Below are 17,563 nucleotides of genomic sequence, written 5' to 3' on the forward strand. Positions count from 1 at the left end.
CCGTGTGTCCTATTCTGCAAGTGTCGACAATCATAGGCTCAGGTCAACCAATGCCTTGCAAATGAAATTAGGCAGCTGGAAAGGAGATGGTCAGTTCATGTTCAGATTTAACAGCACTAGATGGCCCATGGTTGTAAATATTTGTGTAGGTCTCCCACTAGTCAGGGAAGCCTTTATTAAGAGTCATGTGAGGTACTCTTCCTCTCCTAAGGCATTAAAAATAAAAGAAGTCAACAGATAATCTAAGTGGATCACAACTTTTATTCCTGTCTGCTGGTCCTTCTTAATTTATAGAATTATATTGTTGGTGAGTTACGATTGGGTTATTATTAGTTATCATATATGAAGTTCTGCTCTACAATCTATTAGAGACTAAATGGAATGTTGATAATTTCTTTGGTAAATCCATGAACTAATTTATTATAAAGCTTAAGAAATCATTAGCTGGCTTTTGAGTACTTGGGGAAAAAAATGAAAAAAAAAAAAAAAAAAGGGAAAGCAGATTAGGGAAATTTAGATAAAGAATAGTACTGGTTTAAAAGAGTGGGTAAAAGAAAGTTAAGTAGACATATTATGAATTAAAGATTGTATCTGAAAATTATGAGAGAACGCAGAGATGGGTAAAAGGCAGAATTTACTGGCCGGCATGCAGCAGATATATAATAGAGCGCTATTTTACATTTTTTGTTTGGTTGCAACAGTGGCATTCTGTTCGATTGCGACAGGGGCATTCTGCTCAATTGCGACAGGGGCATTCTGCTCGATTGCGACAGGGGCATTCTGCTCGATTGCGACAGGGGCATTCTGCTCAATTGCAACAGTGGCATTCTGTTTCCCTTTGCTATCTGCCGGATCCACTTCTGACACCTCATCAAAAGGATTCCTTTTGTTCTCCTGTTGTGGCTCTTCCCTAAAAAAATTCCCAAGTAGGAATGATAAACTTGAAATAGCTTACTGACTTTAAGCATTAAAAGCATAGTATTTAGATAATCCATTGAAAGAGAGGGGATTATTTTACAGTAATTATCTTGGAATATATTATAATCTGAAAATATCATTTACAAGTGTAGGTTAGTAAAATATTCAGGTTATTAAAATTTCAAGAAAAGTAAAAATACATTTTTTTACAATATATTTTTTATAACATCTACTTTGAATTGCCTAAATGAAAATTCTGCATTTTTACCACCAAATATACAAAATATATTAATTTGTTAAAATCAAAATAGTTTAAAGTTTCCCACAAAAAATGTTGAAATGTACAACCCTAAATTTGTCCTATTGTCTTTTATAAAGGGATAATATTTAAACATAACACAGGGTTCTGCAAACACCTAATTGACTGCATTAAATGTTGAGAGTTATATATCTTTTTAGAAGAATTAGAACTGTAATTTTTGATTTTCTTTTTTTTTTGGTTTTCCAATTTCCGCTCAATAATTTCAACCTCTTGAAGGCTACTCTTGTATTCATAGCATCATTATTCAAAAATCCTTTCTGGTAATACCTTTTTTCTGAATTTGTTATTCTAAATAATTTTCTCTTCTCTAATTTATGACTTCCTAACTCTTCTACATATAAAGCAGAAAGGTCCAAGCAATTACAAAGTGAAATCAAAATCTATAAATACTAATGAATTGAAGAAAAGAAACAAAAATACAATTTGTAAAATTAAATGGGCTGCAAAATAAAACAATCTTAACGCAATTCTAGAAATTCAAATGAAACATTACACACAGAAAATTATACACCAAGAAATATTTAAAAGCAGTCATTAAATATGTGGTTGGCTAGTGTTTTTATGGAAAATAACTGAGATAATGTCAACTAAACAGATTTTATTAGAGATATTTCCATGTTTCGCCTATTTTTATTTTCCTGACAAGATGACATAACATCAGTGCATCCACTCACTGCCTCCCTGCATGATGTGACAACAATCATCCAGGAAGTGGGTCTCAAACTCAAACTTAAGCATTTCACAAAAAGTTATATGGAGCACATACGTGTGAAAATTCCTTGCTATTATTATTATATGGTAGTGAAACATGGACACTGACAAAGAAATTGTCAAACGGGCTAAATGGATGTGACACAAGGGTGCCACAAATGGCCCTAAATGTGAAACGGCAGCAACGTATATGACAAATGGATGCCTTTAAGGAGACCTGCTGAAAGTTAGCAAGAAGGTCAGGCAAAGATGGCTGCAACCATCTGGTTACTGCATGCATTATTCTGAACTGGAAGCATCCGAGTTAGTATTTATATGCCTTATCTCTATATTGTTATGTCAAACGACCAATGAATAGATGACAGTCTATATATGGTCATGTGAAAAGAGCCAATGGAAAAAAAAAAGTAATGTTCAACTCATCTATGAAATATAATAATGAAAAGCACTGAATATTTTATTTACTACAAGCAAATATAAAAAACTAGTTGGTCACAGTTGGAGTGGCTTTCATCATAGGCCTGCTTGATTAGGAGTGATCTTATCTGGTTAATTCAACTGTGAAACTATAATTAAATCTCATCCCTTTTTCTAACTTGAAGTTAAAGAAATAAAAAATAAAAAAAAAATAAAGCAATCAATTCGGCTAATGAGGTGTCTCAGTAATATTAAATCAAGAAGCAATTACTCAACTATACAATGAGACAATGAGGGAGCCACAACAACAACAACTACAACTACTCAAGTACACAATTGTTGTACCTGTTTGGCAAGTGATTTGAAACCGAGTTGAATCTTGTGTGTTTGAATCATATCATTCTGCCAACACAGACTCTTGTATTGCTTTTACAATAGTACAAACACACACACACATTATTCAGCATCAGTGCTTTATTATTCATTTATGATCTGGTCATTGACACAACTTTGCAGTATGTATACAGTTAAAAAAAATGTCAGTCATCTAATAAATATTACACTTAAGAAAATATGTGTATGTGTGTGTGCGTGTATATAAGCACTAAGCCATCACTTGCAGGTGACTGCAACATGCTAGTATGTAGTGTGCTTGGCTTAGGACCAATATAGTCACAACCAGACACACAATCTATCTCCACTCCCCAACCCCCGACCCAAAGGAACATCCAAGATGTCACAGTTGCACCAGCATTAGTTTTTCCTTTCTTTTCATGTGAGTAGACTGGAGTGATGTGAAATGAATTGCCTTGCTCAAGGACACAATGTGGCACCTTGTCCAGGAACTGAACCCACAACCTTATGGTTTTGTGTCCAACACCCTAACTACTAGACCCCACACATTCACGTATTACTGTGCAAAATGATAGAACACACACACATATATATATATATATATATATATATATATATATATATATCATCATCATCATCATCATCATCGTTTAACGTCCGCTTTCCATGCTAGCATGGGTTGGACGATTTGACTGAGGACTGGTGAAACCGGATGGCAACACCAGGCTCCAGTCTGATTTGGCAGAGTTTCTACAGCTGGATGCCCTTCCTAACGCCAACCACTCAGAGAGTGTAGTGGGTGCTTTTACGTGTCACCCGCACGAAAACGGCCACGCTCGAAATGGTGTCTTTTATGTGCCACGCGCACAAGCCAGTCCAGGGGCACTGGCAACGATCTCGCTCGAAAATCCTACAGGAGCCAATCAGGCAGTACTGGCAAATGTATCTTCAATAGTTACTATCATAACCAATGTCACTGTTTACTCAAATATACATTTCAAGAATGAATTAGCAAGACTATTCTCTTTTGAAAATAATAATAATCTTTTCTACTCTAGACATAAGGCCTGAAATTTTTTGGGAAAGGGGGGGGGGTGATTGAATTTTTGGGGAGGGGGCCAGTCGATTAGATCATCCTCAGTATGCAACTGATACTTAATTTATCGACCCTGAAAGGATGAAAGGCAAAGTCAACCTCGACGGAATTTGAACTCAGAACATAAAGACAGACGAAATACCGCTAAGCATTTAGCCTGGCATGCTAACATTTCTGCCAGCTCGCCGCCTTAATAATAATAATGGTTTCAAATTTTGGCACAAGGGTGGCACTTTTGGAATAGGGGGTAAGTTGATTACATCAACCCCAGTGACTCAACTGGTACTTATTTTATCAACCCTGAAAGGATGAAAGGCAAGGTCACCTTGGTGGAATTTGAACCCAGATTGTAAAGCTGGAAGAAATGCCACTAAGCATTTGGTCTGGCATGCTAACGATTCTGTCAGCTTGCCACCTTAATAAGAAGAAGAAGAATAATGACAATAATAATCATGGTTTGATAACAGATTTCCTGCAGTGCATTTTTTGTTTTTTGAAAGTGAAATGAAACTGAAATACTGTTTAAATTAAAAGTGAATTAATACAATTGAATGTTCTTCAGTGCTTCTAAATGCTAGAATTAAGTTTCTCCATGAATACTTGATGATATTGAGACATAGAACATTATCAATATCACTGGTGAAATGGAACTGCCAAAAGACAGTATCTACATGCTTTTTTAAACTACGAATTGAATATTAAAACACTATTCTAAGATTCGGAGAGAGAAAGGGAAGCAGAGTGAAAAAGGTAAAGAATGAAATGCATTTGAAGAAACGGCATTTCGAACAGAATATTTCTAGAGATCAAACCAAACTAACAATTCACTGATTCATTGAGATTAACTGATTGGGAAGATGCAATAAATCATAGACATAAAGCCCTTGCCATACATAAGAAGTATCAAATACAAAATACAAGCTAACCTCAGCTCATTTTCCCAAGATTGGCAAGCAAAGGAACAATGTTAATTCTGCAATGTATTTGTTTACTTAACAAGCAAAAAAAATGTTCCATGCAAAATATTTGCAATGCAGAGTTACTGTAAAAATGCATTACCATTCAACTCATTAAATATAAATACATTTTTGGCCTTCTTTCATTTTTATGGTCATTATAAAAAAAAATTTTTTTAAAAGGGGCCATTATTTAAGAAAATAATTGAAGCTACAAACCATTTTAGCAATTAAAACAACTCACAATGCTAATTTAGGAAATGTGTATATATTTTAACCCTTTTGACACCAACTCACCCAGGACTGTCTCTGGTACTTATTACACAAACTTCCAGTTTTGAAGTTGTCTAAGTTAAAATTTTCCATCTTCGTGATTTATGTTCCAAACACCAGCTTAATAATGATTTTTAGATTTTGGTAAAAGGCCAGCAATTTTAGGAGAAGTTCCAAGTTGATTATGTTGATCCCAACTGGTCCTTATTTAGCAGAATTTGAACTTGGGACATAAAAATGGACGGAATGCCACCAAGCATTTTGTGTGCTGTGCTAACAATTTTGCCAGCTCACAACCTTAATAACGACAGCTATTTTACAAAATTCTTCATTATTTTCAAAATCAAATGAAACAGAACAATGGCAGTGTATTTCAAGAGAAATATGGTAACAAAAGGGTTCAATATATTTTTCCTTTTGAGAGAAACCATCTTTATTTTAAACAATAAATGTCAGATACAAATACCCCACCTTTTCATTTCTACTTCCTTTGAATTTTAAAAGAATTATCTCCAAATATATCAAATGGTAATCATCATCGTTACACTTTGATCTTAGCCAAAAGGCGTTCTTTCAATTCATTTTAATCCTCCATTTCTAACAACTCATTATAATCATCTGCTGGAAAGTTTTGCATCATATGAAATTACAAATTTGAAGCAATTTCTCTATACTCCAATCCTACCTGCTAAATTATTCTGATTAAATTAAACAGAAACGTATTTATTTTACTAAAGTTAAATATACACATCTGGCAAAAATATATCTGCACAATTTGTAAACTACCAATAGTAAAAGGAAATGTGTATAGAATGATAGTGAAATTAATTTACAGCTAAAGTGTAATTTTAAAAAGATAGTTTGTTTTTTTTTTAATGTTTCAGGTCCCAACTGAGTATAAACATAAATAGAAAAAGAAAAATAAGTGACTGAGAAAATGACTTGAGTGTGTCTCAGTTTGATCACACAAGAGTAAATCCAATAAAGAGAAATGACACATCTATGTATAATTAAAATGGACAATCAGAAGGATAGTTTCCTTGATAATAGGAAGATTTCAGATAATATTCATATACAAAATAACGAAATAACAATATAACAAGCAATGACATAAAAAAAAAAAAAAAACTTTTTACCACTAAAATGGTCAAACTAATGTTTGAAAAACTGAAATAAAAAGAAAAGATTAATCCAAAATGTTGATGGTTACACATGATATTGTGAATAATTGTTATTTTGAAAATAAAATTAATTAATGCCTAGAATATAACAGCTCTTTTTCTGGTTATAAGGATAACAGGTAAAAGATCTCAGTAGATTGTGTTAAAACAAATTTAACCAATAGAAATGTTCAGAATTAACCCTTTAGCATTTAAACCAGCCATATCTGGCCCAAATATTCTACCTGTTTTATGTTCAAACTTGTCAGATCCTGCCTCTCACACCTACCCTACAATGTCCTAAAAATAAACAACCACATCGTTGAAATCTCAAAGCAATGAGATAATGCATGATTAATTCAAAACAATGGTGAATCAATGAGTATTTCATTTGATAGAGTAACATGAATGCTAAAGAGTTAAAAAAGAAACTGATACGGCTTCTTCAAATATGAACAATATTGAAACTAAATGAAATAATATTTAGTTGCTGGTGAAAAGTTCGCAACGATTATACATATATAGCAATCAACATAACAAAACACTGGATAGTTTATTAGAAATATATAAAGTTCTGGAACCACTGAATACTCCTGGCATCTATACATTAATAGAATAATCTTGGTGTCTGTATTTATTAATATATTTACAGGAGATATGTTTTCTTGACGATCACCAATATTTATTATTATTATTATTGACAAAACATTTTCTAGAAATTAGAAATTAGTTTAAGTTATATTTAATAATAACCAAATTATTTTATTTATCTTTATTGTATTTATTCAATTTAATTTATTTTACTTATACAAAATTACAAGAGTGAATATTTTGGAATAAAACAACAGAAAATAATATAGTGACTATGGTAAACTAAGGGAAACTATGCTGTGGCATGCTAAAGTCCAATAGCTATTGCTACAGTATTTGGTTGAATAAACTGAAGGTTTGTGGCAGTTGCAGTGAGGAGTCTCAAACCTGCCAAAAGGATTTTTATCAATAGCTTGCAGGCCACATAGCGCATGAGCAGACAAAGACTCAGAGATTTTAATCATGGCATTTGTGGCATGGCTTGTCCACCTTCCAGTAAAGGACTTTGATATGTTGACAACATAAGAGAGTTTTGATTTCACACCATTAGTAAATCTGTGAAAATATACAGCATGAATGGAAGAAACAAGATATATATATATATATGTATGAACGTTACTAATGTTCCAATAAAATATTTCCAAAATTAGTTTTTAAACAACAGTAAAGTGGATACTCATTAACAACATATGTATATTGATTAGATAATACTCTTTAACCCTATTTAATTGTCTCTCCTCATCTCATCACCTTTGTTGTGCCCAACCGTTCTCCCAGGCCCTGCATTAACCAATATATCCAATCCTTCCCTCCCAAAATGTCAGATCTCTGGAATTTTCTCCCCGTTTATGTCTTTTATACAACTGTAGACTTACAAATTGAGATGAACATTAACAGCTTCAGTCTCACTGGTCGGGGGGGGGGGGGGGACTGAAAAGAACCCTTCCTCTAGACCAAGCAAGTAAAAAGTAAATAATGCTGCTATACTTTTATTGCTTAATAGAGTGCTATTAAATTCATACATACACAAAACTATATTCATAAGAGATTTATAAACATAATATCAAACAATCAATAATATTATGATTATAAGAAATTATTATATTCTCCAAATAATTCTATTTCTATCTGCCAACGAACCAACTAGCCAACCAACCAATATATAATCATGTACTTAGTGATTCTTCCATCACTACTTCACCAAGTATAGCGAAGTCTATGCTTGCTTCATGTTTGCTTCAGTGATGAGGTCATAATAGAAAACATGACTGGAGTTATGTCCCTTACTCGAACAAAATAATTAAAGTTATATTAATCATTAACTAATACTAATTTTTCCCCACCCCAGATATATTTCTAACTACGTTTTTAATGCTAAGCTTATTACATACCTTAACACCAGATTAATTAAAATAATTCAATCAATCGACAATAATCCAGTAGAATTCTTTTTATATTTTCATTTCACTACATTAGATTACAAGGCAGCAAATCAAACTTGAAAATATTTCTTCAATTTTAAAAATTCATAGAATACCATTTGCCATTATCTTGTATCTACATCCCTAAACTAACTCTAACTCTTTATTTCAAAGAAAAACAAAATCATCAAAGCAAAAACAAAATTCATGAATCCAAATCACATGATCTAAAAATTTCTTATTTTCTAATATATGCACCTTACAAAACATAGTGGTAAAAAAAAAAATTCTGTAAAAAGTTTATACCTAATCTGCTTTTAACTTTTTTTCCTTTTTTTTTTTATACTAAGACCACAAGAAATTAGCTTTGGCTTCTTAGATGTTTGATGTCAAAAAGTATCCTTTGTCCATCTAACATGAACAACAACCAAAACGTAGCATATTTATTTTGTGAACAGAAATGTTTATATCTAAAACTTCAAGTAAGAAGTTATATAGATTGGCCTAGGGCTATAGAAGACACTTGCCCAAGGTGCCACGCAATGAGGCTGAACCTGAAACCATGTGGTTGCAAGGTGAACATCTTAATCATACTTATGTGGGATTAAACAAAAATTCTTTGGTAGAATCTAAATTGTTTTGCACGACAAAAAAGTACAAAGGGGTATAATAAAAGAAACGGAAAGGCTGTTTGATAATGGCAATTATTGATAATTAGTTAAATATTTTAAAAATTACTCCCCACCCCCATCTCCAAAACGAATAAAGTATAATTAAAAACAAAGAATTTTTTTTGAAATGCTTTAAAAAGTACTTTGGTATATTACTGAGTTGAGATATCTGAAGAACAAAAGCCTAACTGCCAACTTGTACAGTTCCAAGTACCAAATGGGAATAAGTCTTATGGAATGGTCCTTCAACCTGGACAAAAAAAATTCTTTAAAGAAAAAAAATATTGCATTATATTAAAATTTCACTGAAAGAGATGCAAATAATGAGAAATGAATATATAAGCTAAAATATATGTTATATATATATATATATATATATATATAATTTGTGTGTGTGTGTGTGTGTGTGTGTGTCACGTGTTTGCAACTGCGTGTGTATGAGTGAGTGAAACTTGGTGCAGTCCTCTGGTTTGCCAGCTCCTGTCAAGCCTTCTAATTCATGCCAGCATGGATAACAGACACTAAATGAGGATGAAAAAACTCCCTCTTCCTTGAGCAACATCCTACCCACTCATGCTTACCATCTCCAACCATGTTTACCACTCTTTATCACTCACCCCTACATCCTTCTCCTCTTGTATTTATTCTGCTAGTCAACACCCTTCCTGTACTGCCAATCATCACTCCCTCTCTTCCTCGTCCTCACCCTTGTTCACCATTCACTGCACCCCAATTTATAACCATCTCTCACTTTCCCTCACACTTTTGCAACCTTCACCCATCCTTCTTTATCTTCTGTCCCCACACTGTCTTCTATTCACCTGCTTGTTCATTGAGGATATGCTCTGGCACTTCATCACCTTTTTATCTCTCTCTTTCTCCATCCAGCCACCCCCAACCAGCTCTATATAATATGTAGAGTAGCCATGAATCTCCTTCACAACAACAACCTGTTTCTTGTGTCTTTACTGCCCACAAGGGACTACACACAGAGGGGACAAACAAGGACAGATAAACGGATTAAGTCGATTATATCGACCCCAGTGCCTAACTGGTACATATTTTATTGACCCCGAAAGGATGAGAGGCAAAGTTGACTTCGGTGGAATTTGAACTCAGAACGTAGCGGCAGACGAAATACCGCTAAGAATTTCGCCCGGCGTGCTAACGTTTCAGCCAGCTCACCGCCTGTTTCTGTCCCCACATTCATACTGGAACCCCTCAATATTTTGCATGAAGCCTCCTCTCACTTGTGCTGGGGTTACATAAAACCACTAGTACTATCTGTAAAGTGGTTGGTATTAAGAATGGGCATCCAGCCATTGAAACCATGTTAAAACTCAAATGCTGGAGTAAGATGTGGTCCTCTGGTCCATTGGATCCTGTTGGACTGACCAATCCATGACAGCATGTAAAGCAGATGTGAAATATCTTATACACACACACACACACCTATCAGGCCAAGTAAAATCATAGTCATGGCAGATACTGGTATCACGCAAATGGTATGTAAAAGCATCCATTATACTCTCAGAATGGTTAGTGTTAGGAAGAGCATCCAGCTGTAGAAACCCTGCCAAATCAGACTGGAGTCTGGTGCAGCCTTCCAGCTTGCCAGCCATGGTCAAACTGTCCAACCCATTCCAGCACGGACAACGGACATTAGATGATGATGATGATGATGTGTAAATGTGTTGCATATGTACATCTGATGTCTGTGAATGTGTGTATCTGTGATATAAATATTATGTGTGCGTGTGTGTGTATTATGCATACGTACACACGCAATTATAGATAGGTTGTTGAGGTCCTGAAACGTGAAGTAAATAAATATTTGTGATGTCAGAAACAACAACAATAAAAAAAAAAACGACTTCAAAACAATGAAGCAGAAAAATCAAACAAATAAACATACAACAAAATAAAAAAAGAAAAAAAAGAAAAATCAAATAAAAACCATAATATTCTTACTTTTGGTAATTGGACCCTGCAGGAGGATGGTCTGAATTGGCAGCATAACTTTCACGGTTGTGTTTGATACCTGTTATGGTGATGCCTTCATTGGAACCAAATGTTTGCTTTTTTGTTTTGGTGATATTGTGCAGTTCTGGGGAGTATTCCTGGGCAAAAATGAATTAAAATAAATATTTACTAAAATGCAGAAAAAAAAAACCCCACCTCACCGAAAGAAACCAAAACAAAAGAAGCAAAATCTATAAATATGAAATTGGAACCTGAATAAAAACCATTATAGAATTTTAGAAATTGCTAATTACTTCCGTAAATATACCATTTCAAAATTTTAATTAAATAAAGTACCACGAGGAAATGGTTTGGCATGTAGTGGAACATCAAACTGATCACTGAAGAACGGTATCTGAAAATTCATTCTTGTGCTGCCAGTCATCCTATTCTCTTGAGTCACTTTTGTTTACATCCATCCCTCATTCTTGATACAAAAACCCTTCTTATTTACCACTGACCATTCCCGTTCTTGTTCACCATTCACTCCATCCCCATTTAAATTATCCCTCATTCTCCCCCCCCCCCCCCATCACACTTCGTATCAGATTGTACAGCCTCATAATGTTATTTCTGTAGAAAAGAGTACTCCTTAAGGAGCTTCACTATGTTAGTAATGTAATAAGAGTAACACTCTCCAATGAGGAACTTCTGAGAATAATACTCATGTTGCTTCTTCATTCTTACCCCATGTTTCTCTTCGTCATTGCTCCACATTTCTTATTGTTATTATCCTGCATTTTGTGGAGGCGCAATGGCCCAGTGGTTAGGGCAGCGGACTCGCAGTCATAGGATCGCGGTTTCGATTCCCTGACCGGGCGTTGTGAGTGTTTATTGAGCGAAAACACCTAAAGCTCCACGAGGCTCCGGCAGGGGTTGGTGGCGAACCCTGCTGTAATCTTCCACCACAACTTTCTCTCACTCTTACTTCCTGTTTCTGTTGTGCCTGTAATTCAAAGGGTCAGCCTTGTCACACTGTGTCATGCTGAATATCCCCGAGAACTACGTTAAGGGTACACGTGTCTGTGGAGTGCTCAGCCACTTGAACGTTAATTTCACGAGCAGGCTGTTCCGTTAATCAGATCAACTGGAACCCTCGACATCGTAAGCGTCGGAGTGCCAACAACAACTCCACATTATGTCTCGTTAGTTCTCTGAATTTTATGTTATTACTTTGCATTCCTGTCATTATAACCCTGCATTTTCCTTCATGATTGCCTAACACTTCATGTTTTTACCCTACATTTTTTGCTGTTATCCCACATTTGATTTCATAATTATCTATATTCTACTTCATTGTTACCCCACATTTTACTCCATTATTATCCCACATTTCAAAATGAAAAAAAACAAAAAAAACAAAACAAAAATCCCTCGAGTACATAAGAATACATATACAATATCCAAAATATTTCTTCTAATTTCAACTGACCTGTTCTCAAACATGGTATTCTTTCTGAATGATAGTTCCTTTAACCCTTTAGCATTTAAACTGGCCATATCTGGCCCAAATATTTTACCTGTTTCATGTTCAAACTGGCCAGATCTGGCTGTTCATACCTATCCTACAATGTCATTCTAAAAAAATAATCAATCATATCACAAAAATCTCAAAACTAGGAGATAATACTTACTTATTCTCATTGTTTTAAATTAATTGTATTACAATTGAATGAGTAATCTGAATGCTAAAGGGCTGAGACAATTTTTTTCTATGGCATCACCAATGTTTCCAATACTCTTGGTTTTGCCTTGACTCCCTCAATTCATGGTAAAACATGTCACAGACTTGATGGGAAAAGAACAAGTTGATTTTCTTCAAAACTTCTATTATACGGTCATTGTTCACATATTTAAAACAAATTATCCATAAATTATTATTTGAAACGACAGCTTAGCTTTAAGCATGAAAATAGAGCCAATGAGAAAGAAAAAAAGAAAGAAAAAAAAGAAACTGATGAGGAACAATAACAAAGAAACTTGATACAATTTCTTTGTTTTTACCCACTCAGGATTTTTCACATATGAAGGGGTGCTGAAAAGTTCCTGGCTTTAAAGGGTATCATGAAAAGCCTGGTTGGAGGCCTAACTTTCTGAGTTATTTTACAAGGCTTAGAAAAACTGAAGGACTGCTGCAATAAGTGAATAAAAATCATAACTGATCCTCCTATATTTTTCTCTTACCAAAAGCCAGGAACTTTTCAGCAACCCCTTGTATGCAGACCTGATCAACCAAATAGTTGATCAGATCCAGAAATAAATGTACCCAACTCAAAGCACTGCCATGCACAGATTTGTATTATGTTAGAGCCACCATGGGGCCAAGGTGAAAGGTAAGTGCATATGTTTTTTTAGAACTTTTACTTGTTGGGGAGAGGGAGTGAGGGAAGGTGTTCTCAAAATAGAGATCTGGCCTGAATGCTTGTAACAAGTGGACCTTGATGAATGCAATCAAGGCATCAGGTGGTAGTATTAAACTGGACAGTGGATTGTCTACTGTCCATGTAGGCCACAGCAGGATTAGAACTCAGATCAGGTTAAAAAAACAAAAAACAAAAAAAAACAGGGCAAATAGTGCAAGACAACTAGTTTGACACGCTTATAATTCCACCAATCAAATGCCCTGGATTGGTACTTTTTAATTGGCCATAAAAAGATGAAAGGCAAAGTTGACCATGGCAGGATTTGAACTCATTGTGCTGAGAATCACAATAAATACCATGAAGCAGTCTATCCAAAGCTTTAACATCCATTTCCCATACTGGCATGGGTTGGATGGTTTGAAAGGTTTCGACAAGCTACAGAACTGCATCAAGTTCCAATGTCTATTTTGGCAATGGTTTCTATAGCTGGATGCCCTTCCTAACATTAACCACTCTACTCTGTGTACTGGTTGTCTTCTATGTGACACTGGCACTTGTAAGGTTGTCAAACAATAAAAGGTTGCAAGTAAAGGAAAAACAAAACCCCTTTTAATTGAATATACAGAGGGTGTAGTTGAGAGACGGAGGTGGCTTTATGCCAGGTATCTTGCTCCAGAGGAGATACATAGCTACCCTGCATTAGGTAAGGGTGGGTGCGTTAACTGGAAAAAGGACTGCTAATTCCTCATTACATAGGAAATGCCTCTGACATCAAAGAGTTTATTAAAGAGCATCCACTTGTGACTACATGTGCTCTCAATATACTTTCCTATTATTGCTGTAAGATTAAAGCCATGTTCAATCATCTTTGGTGAGTGAGATACTGTCTGACAATTGTCAGATGGAGGATTACCGCAGGACAAATTAAGGTGAGCTGGCATTCATGCTATACAGACACTGAGCTTGGCATTTGGCTTTAAAGATGTTGTGAAGAGGGAGATCAATGTCTTTGCCATTAATCAAAATGAATAGTAAGGAAACAGCTGCAGAGAGATTCTTGGAGTTGGCACGCTGCCATGGACGAGAAATCAATAAGGAACACTATAATTGAAGTGTGGCAAGCACACAAACAAAACACCTCATACATAAATACACGCATTGGTGGGAGCACGCGTGTGCATGCACGTGTGTATGTGTGTGCGTGAGTGTGCATGTATGTGTGTGTGTGTATGTGTGTGTGTGTGTATGTGTGCACGTATACAGGAATACAAAGCAGCACAGTCGGGTTACTTTAACCTTTGTTTAAGCGTAGGTAAGATCAATATGTGCACCGATGTTACATGTAGGTGCAAATGAAATAGATAAATGTATTATTGTGACATTCGTAGATGAAATAGAGAATTTTATATACACATACACACAGACATATATATGCACAAACATATACATCATCATTGCTTCAGTGTCTATGCTCGCATGGGTCAGAGGGAATTCATTGAGGCAGATATTACATGCATGTAGTTATGGATAAAATATATACATACTGGTGTTACATGTATGTAGGTGCAGATAAGACAGATGTATGAATATATATATATATATATATATATATACAAGGGGGTGCTGAAAAAATCCTGGCTTTAAGGGTATTGTGAAAGGCCTGATTGGAGGTCCAACCTTCTAAGTTCTTTTACAGGGCTTCGAAAAACTGAATTAATGTACGACGTCAAGAGATACATGAACATGCACACACAGACATACATATACATATATATATATATATATATATATATATATATATATATATATGTACTATAACCATCATTAAATATGACTGAGGGTGTTGTAAAAACCTACATTGCTAGAAATAAGAGCTAAACACTCTAATACTGCAGTCGAAGCATGTAATTGTATACCTACGTGCTGATAGAGACCATAAATGCCTGAAAAGCAGCAGTCAAGATATTTCCAGACTGCTGCCTAAAAAATTATTTAACACACACACACAACAGGTCTCTTTTTGGTTTCCATTTACCAAGTTTAGCTCACAAGGCTTTACATGGCCTGCCTCTCTAAGTAGAACACACTTTCCCAAGGTGTTGTATAGTGGGACTGAACCTGAAACCACGGATGAGATTTGAATCCCAGGCCTAAATACTGCTTGGCATTTTGTTTCCGTGACTCAACTGCCACAAACAATTCTTGAAATGAATCGATATCAAAAGCATAAAGAACGAGGGGCAGAGATGTCACAGTTTATGTCTAACAGATGTTGAAATACATATTCTGTGTTGATAATGATCAATACTGAACATAAAGGAAGGTAGTAACACTGAATAAGAACTGATTATAGAGGAAAGGAAATTCTGAACGACAAGCTCTATAGTACTGGTAGCATAATAAAATGGATCTAGTTCATGCTGTAAAGTGGTTGGTGATAGAAAGGGAATTCAATCATAGACGCTATGTTAAAAATAAAGGGAAAGTACAAAGGAAACATGGGCTTTGAAAGCTGCATCACACCTATTTGCCAAGAAGGACAGTGACCCTGGATAAGAATTGATATAGGGCAGAAGGGACTTTTTTTGTTTTTATCCAGTTACTGTTTTTTCTCTGGTGATGTTGACATGCTAAACTGTATCCAGTTCATGCTGAAAGAGGATACACAACAAAAGAGTCAGCCAGTTTTTTTGTTGTGTGTGCATGCTCTGTGATGAAATGGAGGATTGTAGTGGATGGTGAGACAAACGACAGTAGTGACTAGGGAGGTAAAAAGACTGATGAGATGAGGGATCACAGTGAGTAGCAAGACAAGGGACCATGGAGGATAACAAAACAGAACTGGTGGGTGGCAAGGTGACAGACTACACTAAATAATGAAATGAAGGACCATGAGGTGATGAGACAGAGGGTCAGAGTGGTCAAAAGGCAAAAGACTGTGATTAGTGGTAAGGCAAATTAATAGAACCACCTAGAAAGAAATTCAGTGAGATACATTTTAAAATATCATGAGAAACTTTGGTCAAAATTTGTAAAACTTTTCAGATGCATATATACATAATTGAGGGCTTGAAAATACCAAACTAGTGCTGTAAAGGTACTTGAAATAATAGCTTGAGGGAAGGAGTGTTGGGACCTGACAGTACATTCCATTCTTCTTGTTTCTTTTGTTTTTGTTTTCTCTGTTGCATGCCAAAGTTTGGAACAATCTTCCACATACAAATAACAACACATTATTCCCATCAGTGTTCCAAAGAGTAGAGGTAGAATGTGCTGAGGTGTTCCTGGTAGCTCAGAATTTTGACATGTTTTTCACTTTTTGTCATGTACAATATATGTCATTTACTGTTGTATCTGATGTCTAGATTTTGTTGGAGATGACAGATATTATCGTCCGTCTTGACTGTATATCCACTGAGAGTGGCTAATTGTATATTTTTTGTCAAGGCCAACATTATGAGAACCAAAAGGAGGCCCAGAATGGTGCTTTGTGACAGTTCATTTCTTACCATAGACATTCTAGACAGAAGACCATTAGTCATATTTAAATAGAAGGGTTTACATAACACATTCTTTTTATAGTTTGGTACATAAGGTTGACTGCAGTAATACCACATATTTGCCAGTTAAGTTAAAAGTTGCTTTTAACCAGCAAAGTTCACAAGTCACTTTTAAAGATGCTTTTGTTTAGCATGTCCAAATTTTCTCAAAATATATTGGATAGCAATTATAATAAATCTGACTAAACACTTCTAGTTTAGAAAAGTCAGTGTATATAAAATATTTTCCTGGGAATTCACAGACCAAAATTAGAGGTACTACATGTTATATATGAGGGTGTATTATACATAAATAAACATGGTATATAAATAGAAAAGCAGTTAAAAAATTCATTTTAAGATTAAAAAACAAATGTTAGTCATATTTCAATGTTAAAGAGATTTTATTGCAGTTAGTTTCAAATAACAAAGGAAATACAATAAATAGTACAACATGGTTAAAACTACTTTCAACAAATATACTACAAGAGTTGTATGAGGAAATGAGCTTCATTTGTTTGGAAGTTGTCTCTTGCCTTCTCTCACTCAATCACACACACACACTCTCTCTCTCTCTCTTTCACAGGAACATAATGGTGAAGTAAATTAAATGTAGGCTGCTGTAATCCATAGCTCAGTAATTTCTATCTCTGGACAGGGAACTTGTTTGTTCATTATTATCTATCAAGGGTAATTATAGCATCCTGGGTTACAGTGGCTTGGCCGAGCATAAGAGTTAAGTACCAAGG

General features: G+C 35.1%; 1 protein-coding gene across 12 annotated transcripts in view; it reads right to left on the reverse strand.

The window, feature by feature from the left end:
• The window catches only part of LOC106875088 (protein kinase C and casein kinase substrate in neurons protein 1), a 151,968-nt gene that overhangs the window by 19,938 nt on the left and 114,467 nt on the right, over positions 1 to 17,563 (reverse strand). For 8 of the 12 annotated variants that reach the window (XM_089360365.1, XM_089360363.1, XM_089360364.1 and 5 more), the window contains one exon: positions 10,862 to 11,010. In XM_089360365.1, coding sequence (XP_089216491.1) covers positions 10,862 to 11,010 — 149 coding nt within the window. Of the gene's footprint in view, positions 1 to 679; positions 911 to 10,861; positions 11,011 to 17,563 lie in introns of all 12 variants that reach the window. The other 4 variants (XM_089360361.1, XM_089360359.1, XM_089360360.1 and 1 more) reach the window with 1 other exon arrangement.

The sequence above is a fragment of the Octopus bimaculoides genome, chromosome 11 (genome assembly GCF_046866305.1).
Source record: "Octopus bimaculoides isolate indiv1 chromosome 11, ASM4686630v1, whole genome shotgun sequence".
NCBI classification, from domain to species: domain Eukaryota; kingdom Metazoa; phylum Mollusca; class Cephalopoda; order Octopoda; family Octopodidae; genus Octopus; species Octopus bimaculoides.